The sequence below is a fragment of the Homalodisca vitripennis genome, chromosome 4, assembly GCF_021130785.1.
Source record: "Homalodisca vitripennis isolate AUS2020 chromosome 4, UT_GWSS_2.1, whole genome shotgun sequence".
In the NCBI taxonomy this organism is placed as follows: domain Eukaryota; kingdom Metazoa; phylum Arthropoda; class Insecta; order Hemiptera; family Cicadellidae; genus Homalodisca; species Homalodisca vitripennis.
Genome location: NC_060210.1, coordinates 68,215,986 through 68,233,302, shown reverse-complemented (window position 1 = coordinate 68,233,302; position 17,317 = coordinate 68,215,986). Strand labels below are relative to the sequence as shown.

The following is a 17,317-nucleotide window of genomic DNA, read 5'->3' as shown; positions in this document are numbered from 1 at the left end:
ACTGAAAGATTTAGAGAACTTTTATTCAACAAAATTATACAGTTGGAAGTAGTAGGTACACATTTAATAACAATAACTATAAACAACAAACAAAAATTAAATAAATAATAACAATAAAATGCAAAAAATACAGTTATTAGCGCTCTGGTCATACTTACCTTAATACTGTAAATTGAATTGCAATCAAAATTTGCTTAAATTAACGATTACATAATGTTACAAATATTTAATAAAGCTAAAACTTCTTTAAAAAGGCGCTGACCAAATCTAAAAGCACAACAATAAATTATGTACTATAATCACGTATATATAACCTCCCAAAATACTGTTGCAATAACAACAAATACGCTTGTCTTTCTCACAAATTATTCGGAATGTCTGATGAACACAATAATAACGGAATAAAGCAACAATAAAATTGCGAGATATATTAACATGTAAAAAAATCAAAAGTTATAAAATTAAAAATTACTAAGAACATTCAAACAATTATGATAAAAACAACTGAAAAAGTAACAAATTTCAGTAAGGTATTAAAAGTAAACTGAACACAATTACATAATCATAAGTTTAAGTAATACTTTTGACTGCTTACTCTGTACGTTACTTTGATAACTGTAGAATTCAGATTTTTACTACAGCAGAAAGTATGATTCAAATACTACCAGTGGCTGTAATATATTTTAAAGATATAACAAATTTTTCAGGTTTGAAATAAAACATTTTGCTAATTAAAGGGTTATGGATTTATAACTAAAAAATATCTACCAATTCAACTTGCGGCAGAACTGATCTGGTGACCTGTAGTTATTAGCTCAGAACTAACCATTGAGTATATTATGCAACACATAGTTTTGATTACACAAAAAAATTAACCAGTATTTTACACAACTAAAGTCAACATTGAAGTGTTTCTTAAAATGCCTGAGCTAGTTTTTACTGTTGCTCAGAGCAAGCAATGCATCAAACAGTATTATTTAAACAGTAGTTCCATACTCAACATAGATAACGTTAAACGTTATGTTGAAAGTCAGTCTTCCATACCACTCGTACTGTACAAGGGCGAAGGCGTGCGACGCGTGTAAGCAGGAGCTCAGGTCTGAGACTACAGCTAAGAAGGCACCAAACCCGGCCTACATGGTAGATACAGTTATGGCCTAAGACCAATTTTATAAAATTACACCTAAAGACACTGAATACTCTTTGTTAAAAAATTTTATATAAAGATTAAGTGAAACATTCATACTTCTTCTAGGTTTTTACATGATAAATTATCAAAATGAAATACATTGTTGATTCACTAAGAATTTAAAATATATTTTGAGTTTAATATGCATTTAGATAAAAAATAAATTAATGAAGTCTAATAACAAACTGAATAAAAAGTAGCAGTGTTAAAAAATGTACTTAGTACAATATATTTTTTGTCAGCTTTAAATCTGTTTGTTGATGCAACCCTGCCTTATAACGCCAATGTTTTTAAATGGTAAAAATTATTAGTGCATTACTAACTCTTTAGTCACAAATAACTAACAATTTTAAGACATTTAAATTTTAGTATAACTATAGGCTACTAAATATATAAGTTTAGTAATTGTATAAAATTAGTTATTCCATCTTACACATAAGTGAGTCTTGTGAGACTCTCTTTTCAACTTAAGAGATTCCAAAACATATAATTTAAGTGACATTTCTAAATAACCTTACTTTCTTCAATAATTCTCATGGGGAAGAAAGCAAAACAAAGAATATTTAACAAAGGATATTTTAAAATAATGATTATATAAACAGTTAGCAAACCTGATTCTAGATAAATTTTAATGTTGGTTATAACAAACAAAGAATATCCAGCACACTCTTTTTAAATAACTGTTGTTTGCACTAATACTAAACGTTTCACAGAACAATGGCAAAGAAAAGATACAAATTAACTAGCAAAACAATTAGTTGCTATTATACTGTTAACGATTTGTAAGTTATAATTCTATAACGAGTTTACATTAATACATTTTTTAAAACAACAATATTTTGAACAGGAACCTAGTTTTATTAATTACAACAAAATATATATCTCATTTAAAATTCATAGAAAAAACAATTTTAGTTTTAACCTAATTCAACCACTCCTTCCTGGATTATTAAATATTTTCAGTGGACAAATGCAGATTTGCAGTTAATGTTGAGTGGCATTTTCATATAAAGAATTGCACGAACTTGATGCAAAATACACTACACAATGCATCCTTAAGTGCACAATCATTACTATGTTTTCCATTTACATTCTGTTTTTTTCTATATCGTTATTTCAGTGAATACATTACCTTGATAGGTTTTAAGATTTTATTTGGCCCATAATAGGAATAGGTAGTAAAGTGTAACATCAGATTCAATTTACAGTTTTCCATAAAATTATGACAAAATTATTAGTAAGTATTCACAGTCCAATTCTTTATAAGGATCCATATATGAAATTGTGGAAAGACAGAATTGTTCCAGACAGTTATATTTTTGAAAGTTTTAACAACCTGATTCATATACATGGATTAACAAGATATGGCCATATTAATTATGGAAATTAATATGTTGTTGATGGGGGAAAACGAGAGAGGTCATTGTGATGCACAGAAGATGAAAAGTAAGTTGGAAAAATTGGTTATTTTATACATCTTCGTCTTCTTGCTGGATGATAGAAGAATAAACACTTCACTAGGTGGTGCCAGCACCTGATTCAGGATCTTCTGAAGACTCTAGTTTATTCAGTAAACAAATGGAACAATCTCTTTTGTTAAACTGGCATGCATTCCCATTTTTAGGAGAAACATTGGTGACATATCTTTTATTACAAAAAGTCTTATATTAAAAAATATTTATTTTGCAGTTATGTAGTAAATTTATAGTAATCATTTAACACTTTCACTATCGACAACGTCATTTTAACGGTGCTGACTTTTACAGTAATAAAAATGCATTTAAACGAATTTAGACTGTGGCATTGATAGTCATTCGCTATTTCCATGTTTATTTCGTACTCTATGGATTATGATCTATGAAATGAATGATTATGATTATGAATATCAGAAAAAAGTTATTTGTTTATGGACTCATCATCGTGTCGGCCGTTTGTTCTCATTCTGCTAATGCGTCGTCTGCATTGTTATTGTTTTGCTTGCTATTATTTTAGTTTACTACAATTGTTTTGTGAGTAAATACAATGAATCATGACAGTATTGAAGACAATCAAGTGATAGAAGAGATTTTCAAGTGACAGTGAAAGTGATGATTTATTCCAAGATCACGTAGATAATGATTCTGATTTTATTACCTATAGACTTTTTGGAGATGCAAGTAATTTGATGACATTATTTTTTTTTTTGACTCAAATAACAAATATAAACAAAATAAAAAAAACCTTCATTATACTCTTTGATAACTAAAAAACGATGAGGCAAGGCTGCAAGAAAAGACATTAGTGAGTGCAAAATTGCCATGCGCAAAGAACCATGTTTCAAGACATTTTCAATTGTAAATATGTGTGGCTATAATGACAGTAATAACAATGCTGAATACAGCAAATAATAATGAGAAATATATTTATGTTATAGATTATGTTATAGATTTATGTTATGTACACATGGTGATGTTTTTGGTAAACTTTTTATTTTGTACAAAAAACATGATGTTTTTAAGTTTTAAAACAAGCCTTTCTGTTTGAAAATATCTATGCATAAGCATTTGCATAGAAAGAGGAAGAACTCAGCTTTAAGAAAATGCAAGTTCCATAGTTTTGGTTATACATTTTTTTTTTTACATGAAAACGGGCGGCAGTGTAAGAAAGTTGTCAAAAATAGGAGGCGACAGCGAAAGTGTTAACAAAATAGTGAACTATTTTAAGAGAAAATATAATAAGCAAATTTTAGAAATTTTAAGTAAAAAACCTGTATGGTATCGAATCAGTTACTATTTTGTTACAAAATAATCTAACACAACCATAATCGCCTAATTCACAGTGGTAACAACCTTGTTCCTTTACCTTAATGGCAAATTTGACTACAACATACATTGTGAAATTCACATAGTTCATTATCCATTAATTATACTTATTACATAGTACAAAGAATATAACACAATAAATAAATATAAAAGTCACCTGTAAAAAACATAACATTAAAATACAACTGACTAGCTGCCAGACATGATTTACTAAAAGAAAGCATTATCAGCACAAACTAATTTATAAAATATGCACAAATGCAATTTCACAACAATTTACAAAATCAACATACAACATTACCTTTTTAATGTTTAGAATACTTTTTAAAGTGAAGTTATACCAAAATATCTAAAGACTACCAGAATATATTTTAAAATTAACTTAGAACGGATTTAAAAAAAGTAACATTTCTATAATATACTTTTCTTTTTTTGAATAAGTTAAGCTAAACATTTAGAGAAATTACAAATGTTACTAAGTTGAAGTACCAGAGAACATATTTTGAAAACTAATCTGAAGGGAGAAACATGCTATAACAGTATGTACAAGTTAGTGAGATGAGTACAGTGTTAATTAAACTTCCCTAACAAGAGAAAATTTTGATGAAAGAATCTCCCCTCACTCTGTTTTTAAAGAAAATAAAAGTTTATACTTCTTTTGTCATAGAATATTCTCGGTTTGTTTTCATTGTTAGCAATCATTATGCGGGGAAAGATATTTATAAATATATCTTAAATAAATTTGTATGTACAAAATTCAACATATTTACACAGTACACCAGTGCCAAAATTTACACAAAATTTATGTTTTTAATGGTTATTATATTAAACTTATGATAGAATCTGAATATACTGATTTTTAGTAGAAAACTATTGGGAAAACAACTTTTAAAAAATGTGAAGACACTATTAAGAGATTGATCTCTAGGAGAAAAAGAGCAATTCTGCGCTGCTCTTCACTGAGTTTGAAGGAATAAAATCTGTTAATAAGGTGTGTTAGACAGTTGTAAACAAAATTATTTTCATAAGAGAGTTATAATTGATGCTTAAGGTATTGGTAGGATGTTTATGGTTTGGGGAACAAAGAGCCATCACAGGTTGACAACACTCTACCTACCGGCTAAAGAGCCAGTGCGATACAGCAACCTTAGATATGCGAGAGGTTGGCCAAATTACAGCGGCTCTAGTAACAAAACCAGCAGCAGTTTCAGTGCAACCAAACGGGGACCTAGTAAGCCAAGGCAGGAGATGTCAGAGGTTCCAAGGATCGAGACGGAAGTACGATGGAGGATCAAGCGACCTCGCTCTGTTTCTCCTATCTCGCCTGAACTGCTCCCACCATTAATGCTACCATGTAGAACAACCGACAATGGCAAAAGAGCCTCCCACAGTGAAGGACTGCTCCTTCCTACACCCACGCTGTTAGGAGCTGCTGTCAATAAACCTTCAGATTCAGATTCAGGTGGGGTGGGACTTGATATTGCCCCACCATTCTCCCCTGCCCAATTGCACAGCTCCAACAGCTAGAAGCGCAAGGTGGGGCGACCAAAACAGCGGGTGGACCGTGGATCCATGACATTAGTGGCCAGAAGCCTGAGCTATGTTTGGGGGATCATATTAGTTTTTTATCAAAATTATTAATTTCCAGATCATAATATATAAAATTTAAAAAATGTTGTGGATTGTAGAAGTATTCAAAGAATTGAATTGTTACACACTCTTAGTAAGCTAGCCAAAAAACTATTTTAATAATGTAAGTGCAATTTTTAGTTAATGTTCACAAAAGTATACATAGATGATTTAAATGAATAAGTGTCAGTCAATGCCACAAGTTATTAGCAAGCATATTCAGGGTTGACATGTCTCTCTTGCTACTTCAACAAGTACGAACCTAAACAGTGAACGATGGCAAATGTCCGGAAAAATCCTGTTTCCTTCACTAAACAGTATCATCCTCTCCTTTTACAATGGCTGAGACTGATTACTTCTCAGGCCATCCACGGATCCTGTTCCATGGGATATTGGCAGGAGAAAGAGTCAATTCTGTATTAATAATCCTGAACAAGAACACGCATAGTTGACAGGGGTATTAAAATTTGTTACAATAAAGTTAATTATCTTACATTTGAATGTTGCGTTTGCTGTGCTGAGCACTGATCAGCACTTGGTGCATAATCTCTCCATGTGTTATAGATGCACATCAGTACTTTGGCAAAAGTGACTTTTTAGCAATAGTGAATAAGTAAGCTGTTAGACTTAACATTATATTATAGTTGAGAATAAACCAACCTATAAACTTAACTGATATGCTCATAGTTTCTAGTTGCTCTAAATATATATATATATATATCTTAGTACTTTTGTTGTCAAATGTTTGTACAATTAACATGCGTGACATGTTTGATGTATACAATGGGTGCATACCGCATTCACCACAATATTTTATCTGCCACAAATTATAAATATTTATGTACAGTAGTATAACCATGCTTTTTCTCTCCTACAATCTAATTAAATTCTCTATTCTTCATAACTAAAAGAGCATTATAAGTATGTTATAAATATCAGGTGTGATGTTAAGTATGTCATGGAACACACGTAAGCAGAGAAAGATTAAAATTAAAATACTTCAGTAATTGCATGATCTAAATTTGTGGCAGTGGCAATGTCCGATGTAAGCTGCAAGTGTGTAAAGTGTGTTCACAATACATGTGAAGGCTAGTGACACGCTTAATTTTTATGTAAGATAATTAACTTGAAAGTAACAATTTTAAATATCCCTCTAAATTATGGATAATTTTGTAATATTTTCTTAAAATCTATTTAAATAAATGTAACTGTCTGAGCTAGCAATATGAAAATTCAATCTATCAATATGTCTAAAAAGCGTTTTTTTTTACATTTTTCAATTTTAATTTTAAATTTAGTAAAAAAAATAGATTACAAATATATTTAGCGATTCATTATTGTTAAAGTAATTTTCATTCTGTCATAATATTTATAATACTTTATTAACTAAAACAGAACACATTTTAGAGTACCACTCTCACTGATGCCTATATTCACAAGAAATATATTTTTATAAACAATATTATAAATCTGCTAAATATTTATAAAACATGATCCCTTTAGTTTTTAAACATAACAACCCATGTTTCACCTAATAATTAAGTTATTTTAAACAGATTCTGTCCAGATAAAAAATGTAGCTGACCATACTTAATGAAATGGTATTCGGTGAGGTTCAACAATATTACACGTTTTATGGTATAAATGCCCTAAAATGCTTTGTTAATTTGTTGCATGTTATGAGATAAAAACTGTAAAGCATATATTTTGTACGAAAATTATAGCAGATAAGTAATAAATACACATTTTTTAATTGCTTACACAAATTGGCAATATTGTTGTACAATGTTTGTTTAACAAAATGCCTACATGGCATGTCTGTTGGTGATAAGAGTACAAAAATTGAAAGAGTAGAACTGCTAAGAACACTTTGTTACTTAATTGGTTAGGATTCATTATATTTTAGATAGGGAAAATTAGAAAATTGTGGAAATTAGTATAAACTACCAAATTAACAATTATTGATCCATTTTAACACACTCTCACATGGAATAAAAAGAATTGTCATTAAATATTAATTGTTGCATAAAAATAGTGTGGCTCTGTGGATTAAAGGGAAGGGAGAAAATTTCTTATGTCAACTCAGTCTTCCTACCTACATCACAGCATTATGGTGCGATTGCTTAACAACCTTCTCCAATGTAACCTGTACACACTCTATATATATTTACAATATAACAAAATATACTTTCCTTTACATACTATTAAAGTTGCAAGTAAACTCTACACTCAAAATTATAGACACTGATGAGTAACATTAGAAAATCTGTTTATGAGTCATCTTAAAAGTTTAAATTTTAGGCTAGATACTTTCTCTCAGATTAGCAGTTAATAATTTGTGAAATATAGGTGGAAACAGAATAGAAACTTATACATTAAAATTAAAATGAGAAGTTTTTGACAAATACCTGTCTTGGAAGACTTGATGGTTATATAAAAAGCATATGTATTAAATTTTACATAAAGTGAAGTATTCCTTAAACCAGTAAGAATTAGGCCAATTAAAAATATTCTACAATTAAATGTATCTCTTCCAGTGCTTCCTCTGTGGCAGTGAACACATCCTTGATTGCATAATTGATATATGTCTATTAACTTCAAAATTAATCAAGCATAACTGAAGAAACTTGCATACAAAATTATTTTGTTTTAGGATCCTATCCAATCTCAACATTAATTCTTACCTCGATCAAGTAGAAAAATACATTATAGTATAAAGCTTTTGTTAAAAACTTTAAACATTGGAATAATTTTTCTTATAGCATTAAAACTGTATATAACGCCGTGTTCCTCCAAACTATCTATCTCTGCAACAAAACATTTTGGTTCTGGAAGTTTATACTACTGGTAAAAACTACAAAGCCTACGATTCTGCTATTTTATAGGTAAACTGTAGACTTAAAGGTGAAGCAGCGAGATTGTGAGGTGAAGAGGAATGTCAGACGAACAGTTGCGTTTTGCGTTTGACGAGTCACTTGCACGCGTGTAGCACCCGATAGGTTGTGGACGCACGCAACTTCTGCACTCAAGAGAAAGGGTTTGTTCGTGTTTTCAATGAGCCATATTTGCGATCGCCTTCAACAGGAGTCTTCTCATCTCTCAACACTTCAAAAGGAACTGAGCTTGAATGATCCAGTGCTTCTTCAACTTCGTCGCTTGGAAAATCTTCAAAACTCATGTTACTAAAGCCAGTTTTAGAAATTTTTCCAATTTTCTTAGATATTTTACCAGTCTTTTTCGATACAGAGGATTTTATCGTTTTGTGTTTCACTTGAAGTGGAGACTTTTGCTTTTCTTCTATCAAGTGGTACTTACATTTTTCTGACAAACTATGGATTTTGTGATGTTCTTTCTTAGCTTTAGATGTACTGTTGGTGTCAGAATCAGCAGGCAACATAAGTGCTTCCGGAGATGAAGTATCCGTCATCAGTTCCAGACCTAATTGCTCCACTCGTTGAGAGAGATGATTGGTGACTTCTCCCGAAATGTTGTCTGTATTCACAGGTAGCGTTGTAGGCCTATGGGGGAAGTACTTAGCATCCGAACTCTTTGATACACTGTCGAATGGCAAAGAGCCAAAGAGGTCCTTATCTACAGACCTAGTAGGAACTGTCGCTGAAACAAACACATTGGAAACACGAGGTAAAGAATTATACACAAACGCTCTGTTCTGATCCTCCAGTGAGCTGAACCTCGTGTCTCCGTCTCTGATGATTATGGAGGTCTTGTGGTACAGTCCGTTGTTTGTAGAAATAATCTCACTACTATCTGTGAACGGGTTGTTACTATGCTTAGCAAATGGAGATGACCCAAACAAATCTTTCTCATCAGGAATAATTACTTCATGAGCTACAGTATCTTGTGGGAAAATAGGAAACGTTTTACTAGAATCATAATCCCCTGAGAAAGTGTTAAAGCCTGAGTCCTTAACATCTTGAGCAACTTCATTACTGTCATCACTGAGGTCCACCAGAGAGCCCTCAGCAACAACAGGAGATATTGCAACCAGCAACGGAGGAGAGGGTGTGGACAGCTGTAGCAGAGAGTCAGGTGTGATGTTAGTCTCCCTTTTCGCCTTCTTTTTTGAATCTGGTTTCTGAAATGGGGCAAGTGCAAAAACATCATTGGGAGGCGTCTCCTCTTGGATATTTATCAGTAGAGGTGGTGATGATGGGTGATTCTCATCTTCAGTATCCAGCTCATCATCGGCTAATAGAGGCTTCTCTCCGTAAGAATGGCCCACAAACAGTAAATCTCCCTCGGATTCTGGTAGCTCTGGAACCCTAGGACACCTGGAAATAGATTCCTCCAGTGCCATGCTCTCTGTTTCCGCATGGTAAGCAGATGATCCACAAGTCAACACGCTGTCATTGATAGTTTCTGTCTCTCCCATCTCTTCTTTCTCTTCATCTTCTTCTTCTTCCTCCTCTCTTGCTCTTAGATCGCTTGCAGAACCAATAGAATCATCAGAAATATCTCCACTCATCTCTCCTGACCTCTTGCTGTTTTTTCTTCTCCTTACTCCTTTCAAGCGACTACCTTTCAACATTACCTTTTTTCTCCTCTCTAGCTTGGCATTCCGAGAGATGTCCTTCTTCCTGTCACCTGAAATATTAAATTTTATTACTATAATTGGATTAATGACTACTAGATATCAAAAATATTATAAGTATAAATGTGACATAATTACTTATCAATGAAGTGTTAGCATTAACTAGGGCTTAAGCTGAGATGAAAATTTTCATAGCAAAAATGCTACAAGCTCTTCAAGATTTTAACAAAAATGTTTGTCTTGTAGCACTTATTAATAATATTGGTATTCTGTGAAGATTACAACAATACTTATGGAAAAACAGTTTGCAGTTCTATAATACTTAGTTTTAATAGCCTCCAGAACCAATCTTTACATTAATAAATATACTGTTGTTAAAATATTTTAAGCCTCTTATAGTTAAACGATTTTTTTATTAAAAGCAGTATAGTTAGAAAATAATTTTTTTGTATTTATTGTAAAAATATAAAAAAACCAAGTCTTCTCTCAGTTTAAAATAGAAAATAAAATTAAACAGTTTGGTTATTTTGTATAAAACAAGTAACTTATCATTAACAAATTGCTTAGATTGGTTATGCTTAACCTTTCACAGTGTCCAACATTTCAAAATAAAATCTGACTATAACATAACCTCAAATTTCCAATACTAGTTATAGATGCCAAGACTCTATTTAGAAGTGTACAATTGTAGTTTGTAGATTGTAATTTTAGAATTTTTGAATTAAATAAATTTTAAACTTTTATTCTCAGCCGGGTTCGGTTTAAAAAATCAGCATTCATCACATTATTGAGCTTTTAGTCATTTTTGTTTTAAAGGCAATTTATTTTAATATTTTATTTTTGTAAACAAAATTAAAACTATAGTTTTTAACACCACTTTAACTTAATTAAACAGGTTTTGTTCATTTGCCGCGGCTGGTGCCTACTCGGAACACGCAAACACAGTCAATGGGTAGACCACTTTGACACAGTAACTAGACTGAATGTGTCTCACATACTAACTGGCAAACAATAAGAGATGACATGGTTAAACCAGCTATTGGTATTTCCACAACTTCCTAACGGGCTTTGGGCAGACAAGACAAAACCTAATAAATGCTATGTTAATCATGGTTGTTGATATTTCTTGATTCTTGTAATGACTTATTTTATGATTTTGTGTCATAAGTTCTCAAAATAACTAGTGAGTGAATGTTTTATCTGCTTTACAATAACTGTAAAATTAATTTAAACTGTGGGAGTTTTATAAAAAATTCACACTTTAATAGGCCACCAAATTTGATAGAGTAACATTTAAAAACCTCTAGTTTGTGCCATTCTCCTTCTTTTTACACCTTTAAAATGAGGTGTCATTTTATACGGTGTGCTTGTCATTGTTTTGGGTAATTTTTATTGTACAATATTTATGAAATAGAATTCCTAAAAGTAGAAATGACAACATATAAATGCATTGTTTTATGCTACAACTGTCACACTATAACTGTGTGAATGAGCCGCCTATTATCATACTGACTGAGTAGGGTGAGTTACATAACATATACAGAACCAATGTCTATGCCCCCTACCATTTGCCACGCCCAGATGATTTCCACAAATTTAGCAATGTGAGCGATCGGAATGTATCTGTACCTTGCCTCAAAATGAAAAAGTCTGTGGTCCATCAGTATTAAGATCTTTTCTTAAATCCTTGTGAGAACAGTAGTTAAACAATCTAAACTTATCTCAAACGTTAATTGAAGATTCTCAGCTACATCTAAAAATATCTAAGAATTGAGATAAGAGAAACCATTAAGGTAAGGAGTGGCAAAGCCTTCATGTTGGATATAATGGTTAGTCACTCTATAAAACAGCTATCGACCTATTTCACTCATTTCTACTTTTTCAAAAATTTTAGAAAAAGTTGTCTTACACAGACTCCTAAACTACCTTGAGGAAAACAAACTTCTTACTTACCAACAACACGGATTCCTAAAGGGCAGATCAACATCCACAGCCTTAATACAATTCATAGAATACATTATAGATCAACTGGAAGAAGGCTGCACAGCAACCTGCCTCTTCCTAGACTTCAGTAAGGCTTTTGATTGCCTAAATCACGAACAACTACTCCAAAAACTAGGAAACCTTGGTATAAGAGGAAAAGCTCAAAGCTGGTTCCGTAGCTACCTGACTGATAGAAAGATGTTTGTGGAAGTAAATTACACTGAAAACAACATACTACAGAAATGTCAATCAAAAACCACTGACACACAAAGGGGCGTACCACAAGGATCGGTTTTGGGGCCAGTCTTGTTCCTCCTACTTACAAATGACATGCCCAACTGGCTAGGAGACATCTGTCATACCGTCATGTATGCAGACGACACAGCACTAACAATAGCAAATAAATCAATAGCAATACTCCAGAGAAACACAACTGCCACTTTCAATAAAACAAAACTATTCTGTACCAGAAATGACCTTGTCTTAAATAATAAAAAAACAGTTCAGATGACCTTCAGCAATCTACGCAGAGACCTTAACTTGACGCTCCCAGACCTAGAAATAAAAAACACCACCAGACACCTTGGTATCATAATTGATGATAAACTGTCATGGAAGCCACAAATAGATCAACTGTGAAAAAAACTATCTGCAGGAAACTATGTTATACGTAGAATAAAACAAATAAGTGGCACAGACACGGCCAAGGTAGCTTACTTTGCTCTCTTCGAATCACACCTGAGATATGGCATTGCCACTTGGGGAGGAACATCCAAAACCAACCTTGAGAGAGTTCTGATCAACCAGAAGAGGGCAATTAGATGCCTCGCAGGCCTTAACTACCGTGACAGCTGCCAAGAACACTTCAAAAATTTTAAAATATTGACAGTCGTATCACTCTACATAAGAGAAGTAATCTTCCACACTGTAAAAACATCACAGCCAAGACACTCAGATCTGCACCAGCACAACACTAGACATGCCTCGGACTTCGCATTGCCCCCACACCATCTGAGCCTATACAAGAGGAAACCATCCTATAGAGGAGCCGCCTACTTCAACCACCTTCCAGAGCACTTAAAGAACCAACCACCTCACCGCTTCAAGAAACAACTGACTCTGTGGCTCCAAGAGAGACCTTTTTACACAGAAGAAGAATTTACAAACAGCTAAAAATTGTTACCTTATACCTGTATAACTGACGCTATGTACTGTTCTCAAAGAACATGTCAATAAAGTAAAAAAAATAAAAATAAAAAATAAAAAATTCATATTACCTTAAAATGGTATTTATCATTCATATGTTTTTTAATCCGTTTTGAGTTTAGTACTTTGGTATCTTTGGATTCCTGTGTATTGTTTCTAAAACACCAATTAATTAATAACAGGTGTAATTGAAAGGAAACATAATCTCAAATACTTTGATGTTTTTTTAATAAATTTGAAGAATTTTATGCCTAATTTTGGCCTTACATCTAATTGAGGTTCCTGATGTCTTGTCAACAATATCTTTCAAGTTGTTAATGCCATGTAAGACTTAGACTTTATTAACCTTTTAAAGACAACATAACAAAAAATTGATTTTCACTACATATTCACTAAAAGAATACAGACGACAAAGATTTTTTTAGAGTTTCAAAGAAAAAAAAGTCATAAATTACCTATTAGGAAATCAACAAAGAAAAAAAATATACTAAGCTTAGAAAATATTAGAATCTTTTACAATTATAAGTTCAGGTCAGTTTACATTTCATCATACTACAAAAGAAAAACAAATTCAAATTGGTAATTCAGTGCGATGTTATTTACACTGACTGACACTTGTCTACAAATGCACATTACTGCATCAATATTTTAGACACTCTCTAACCAGACCTTGTACAAGATGAGTTTGGTGAGTATGATAACTGGTACATGTACTCAGAACACACAAAAGTAATCTCCAATAACAGCAGTAAAAAAACCCAATAGTTTTAATAACTACAAGCAGTTTCTTACAGCTTCACTCATAATTTTGTGTGCTTTGAATGTGTGTGAGTACTTCTGGTTCAAGTGAATTATATTTCCGACGCAAATGTTGAATTTGCCTTGTTACCAAGATCACAAAAATATGTTAAAAAGTAATTTATTCTGGTCTTAGTATTGTTTAAGCCATAGTTGATTTTGACTTTTTCCATGATGAAGGAAATATGTCAAAGTGTATATTTATGGCCACAGTAATTTATTCTGGGCTTAGTATTTTTTGTACAATAGTCAATTTTACCTTGTTTTCACTAACAAGGAAATATATACATATACAGGTTTGAGAAGCCTACTTCTGTAAAAAAAACTAAAATTGGATTAAACAGTCTTTAAATTTATAGGAAATGTTAGATAGTAACTTTGTCTTTGTTATATACTACTTAATATTTGCTAAAAATAAAGTATATTTTTATTACAAATTTTAATTTTCTTATCTGGATATTGTCTTACTCTGTGCTCAACAGTGGTTGCAGAAAAGGTTGCAATAAGAAGTGTTGTTACTATAAAGTTTAATCTATGTTTTCAAGACCTATAAATGTAAACAAATGGAAAGTAGTGGTTAAATTAATTATGGTTGTACTATCATAAAACAATGTTTACACAGAACAGTTTATTATATTTAACAAGCTCTTTCAATCCATACTATTATACAATATTTTTCTTTTTCTATTTACCTAATTTTTTCATAACATTTTCCACTATTTAATAGTTGTTCTGCCATTCGGGCAGAGAAGAATTCAACAAATCAAAATAATTATAATCAGTACAACCATTCTTGAGTTACAAATGCTGTAACTAATTGAGGCAGACTTTCTTTTTTGAATATAGATCAGATAAGGATCACTTAAATATCAGATTCATTAGTAAAGATGACTATTCTGTATGGTCCCACGGGTAGAGAGAATGGAGAAAAATTAAAACATACCAATATTAATCAATACCAAAACTATTTATATAACACAGGAAAATATTCATTCTGTCCGTTAAGCTTCAACAACAGTATTTGGTGCTCAGGTTAAATTAATTATTAAAATAATTATTACAATTGCAATTTGTGTAATTATGTATTAAATCTTTTTGGAGGTCCTACAATATTTTAGAATCAACTCAGTAGAATTACTTTGAATATCAACACAGGTTTTAGGTAACGCAATGGCTAAACCTTTAAGCCATGATGATGATGATATATAGATCTGCAAAACAATAATGTCTACATAAGAAGTAGGAAATTGATTGATACAATTAGGGTAAGACATGCAGTTAAAACATATATATTATTCAATAAATTTAAAGTTTTACTGACACATTAAAAATGAAAAAGAACAAGAGAAATAGATGAGGAACCTCTCACTACAAGCAAGTCCTGCTGAGGGTTTATTATAGTGTTTGGTCACTTACTCTGAAGGTTTTCATCACTGTCGTCAGAAGAGATGTCATCAACATTGAATGTGAGCTTCTCGTACTTAGAGCGATCTTCAATGGGGGCCCGGACAAAGGGTGGTGATGTTGGAGGTGGAGGTGGTGGAGGCTCTGGCAGTTCCACGTCTTCGGAAACCTGAGGCCTGATACACAGCCCATTAGTGGAGAGGTAGTTCCTCCACTCCTCTGCATGACTCTTCTTCACTTCTGCTGGGAGATAAGTTTCTTGCCAGAACATTACTTTTTTCTTTCATACACAGCATTTGATTTAATAAAGAACCAAACATAAAAAAAAATAAAAGTTTCAAGAAATAAAAGGGAAAAATAATAAAGTGCTTGATTTTATTTTATTACCTTTTCTAATTGTATTACTAAATGAATAAATTCATTTAAAAAAATTCTGTATTTCAAGAAACTCTAAAATTTCAGAAAACGTCACATATTTAAGTCGTGTTCAAATTTAAGAATTAACAACATAGTTTAAAAATAATTTTACTTATAATCATGGTATTAAATGTGTTCCCATGTGACGTTGATATGTATGAATTTAAAAAGTAAATAGTTGCCATTTAATGAATGATGATTGTAAAATAAACATTTTATTAGTTTGAAAGCTTTTAAGTGTAACAATGGCATATTATTTACCTTTAAACTTATCTTATCAGGTGTACTTATCAGGTACACCAAACAAATAATTAAGAATTATATCCCAGAACAATAAAATGTTTTAAATTAATTGAGATATCTGGATTCATCTAACACAATATGTTTCTTGTAATTTATGAGAAATTTTTGACTTTTCTGTTCTCATATTTTCTTTATATTCTTTCATTCTAACTTTTAATGGCCTTTTTGTCTCACCTGTATACTCCCTGTTACAACTACATTTTATCCTATAAACACTTTTTGGTATACTAAATGCTTTCGTTTCATGAGACTGTGAGTGTTGTGCATTTTAAACACAGTTCTAATGTTTTAATTTTCACTGCCTTTCCTAATTTTCTCCGATAATATATAAGTTATGACCTAAGAGCAAATTTATCTCTATTTTTATTCTCCGAATTGTGGACAATTCTTGTTTTGTTATCACTTATTTATAACTGACTGACAATATCCATTTTACTTAAGATCTGATTCTACTTTCTTAACTTTGTTTTAATCAATCTTTATCTGAACACTCACTGTGCAAAATAATGAGTAGGCAGGTTCTTTAACAGATTATGATGGTTTAAACAATATTTTAAATACTTTCTGGTGAGTGTTTTTTTTTTTAAATCCATAGTCTTAAGGACATCCCTTAAAATAATACACACATCCAAAAAATAAGAAAGTTTGTTTTGGACTTCAACTTCCATTGTGAAGTGGATGGAAAGAAGTATTCTAAAAAATCGTCTAGTTTAGTGTCTCAAGTTTAAAGGAAAAACAATAGGTATCATCTACATATCTTCACCAAAATCTTCAGTTTGGACTGAGCCTGAGTCGTCTTGCTTGACTTTGGTGTGTTTATCACCAACAGCTAGTTGAACCGTTTACTACTTTGTTTTAATATTTGACAACAGAAGAAGAATACATATTGCAGTCTTCAAAACATAATGTTTCTTTAATTAGGATTTGTTTAAGGCTTGTTCTGACCATTTGGAGTTGCTAGTCTCATATCAGGTGTTTCCCTGATAGAAGATAAGGAGAACTATCTTCAGAGTGGGTAGTTACTTGTGATTTAAC

At 31.8% G+C, this 17,317-nt stretch overlaps 1 protein-coding gene across 2 annotated transcripts in view; it reads right to left on the bottom strand.

Annotated features, from left to right (window-relative positions):
* Window positions 1–2: 2 nt before the first annotated feature.
* Window positions 3–17,317, bottom strand: part of LOC124359463 (BMP-2-inducible protein kinase) — a 70,968-nt gene continuing 53,653 nt past the window's right edge. The window contains exons 14-15 of one of the 2 annotated variants that reach the window (XM_046812220.1): window positions 15,575–15,805; window positions 3–10,224 (exon numbers count right to left, since the gene is read on the bottom strand). In XM_046812220.1, coding sequence (XP_046668176.1) covers window positions 8,645–10,224; window positions 15,575–15,805 — 1,811 coding nt within the window. In that variant the 3' untranslated portion in view covers window positions 3–8,644. The remainder of the gene's footprint in view (window positions 10,225–15,574; window positions 15,806–17,317) is intronic. The other variant, XM_046812221.1, reaches the window with a different exon arrangement.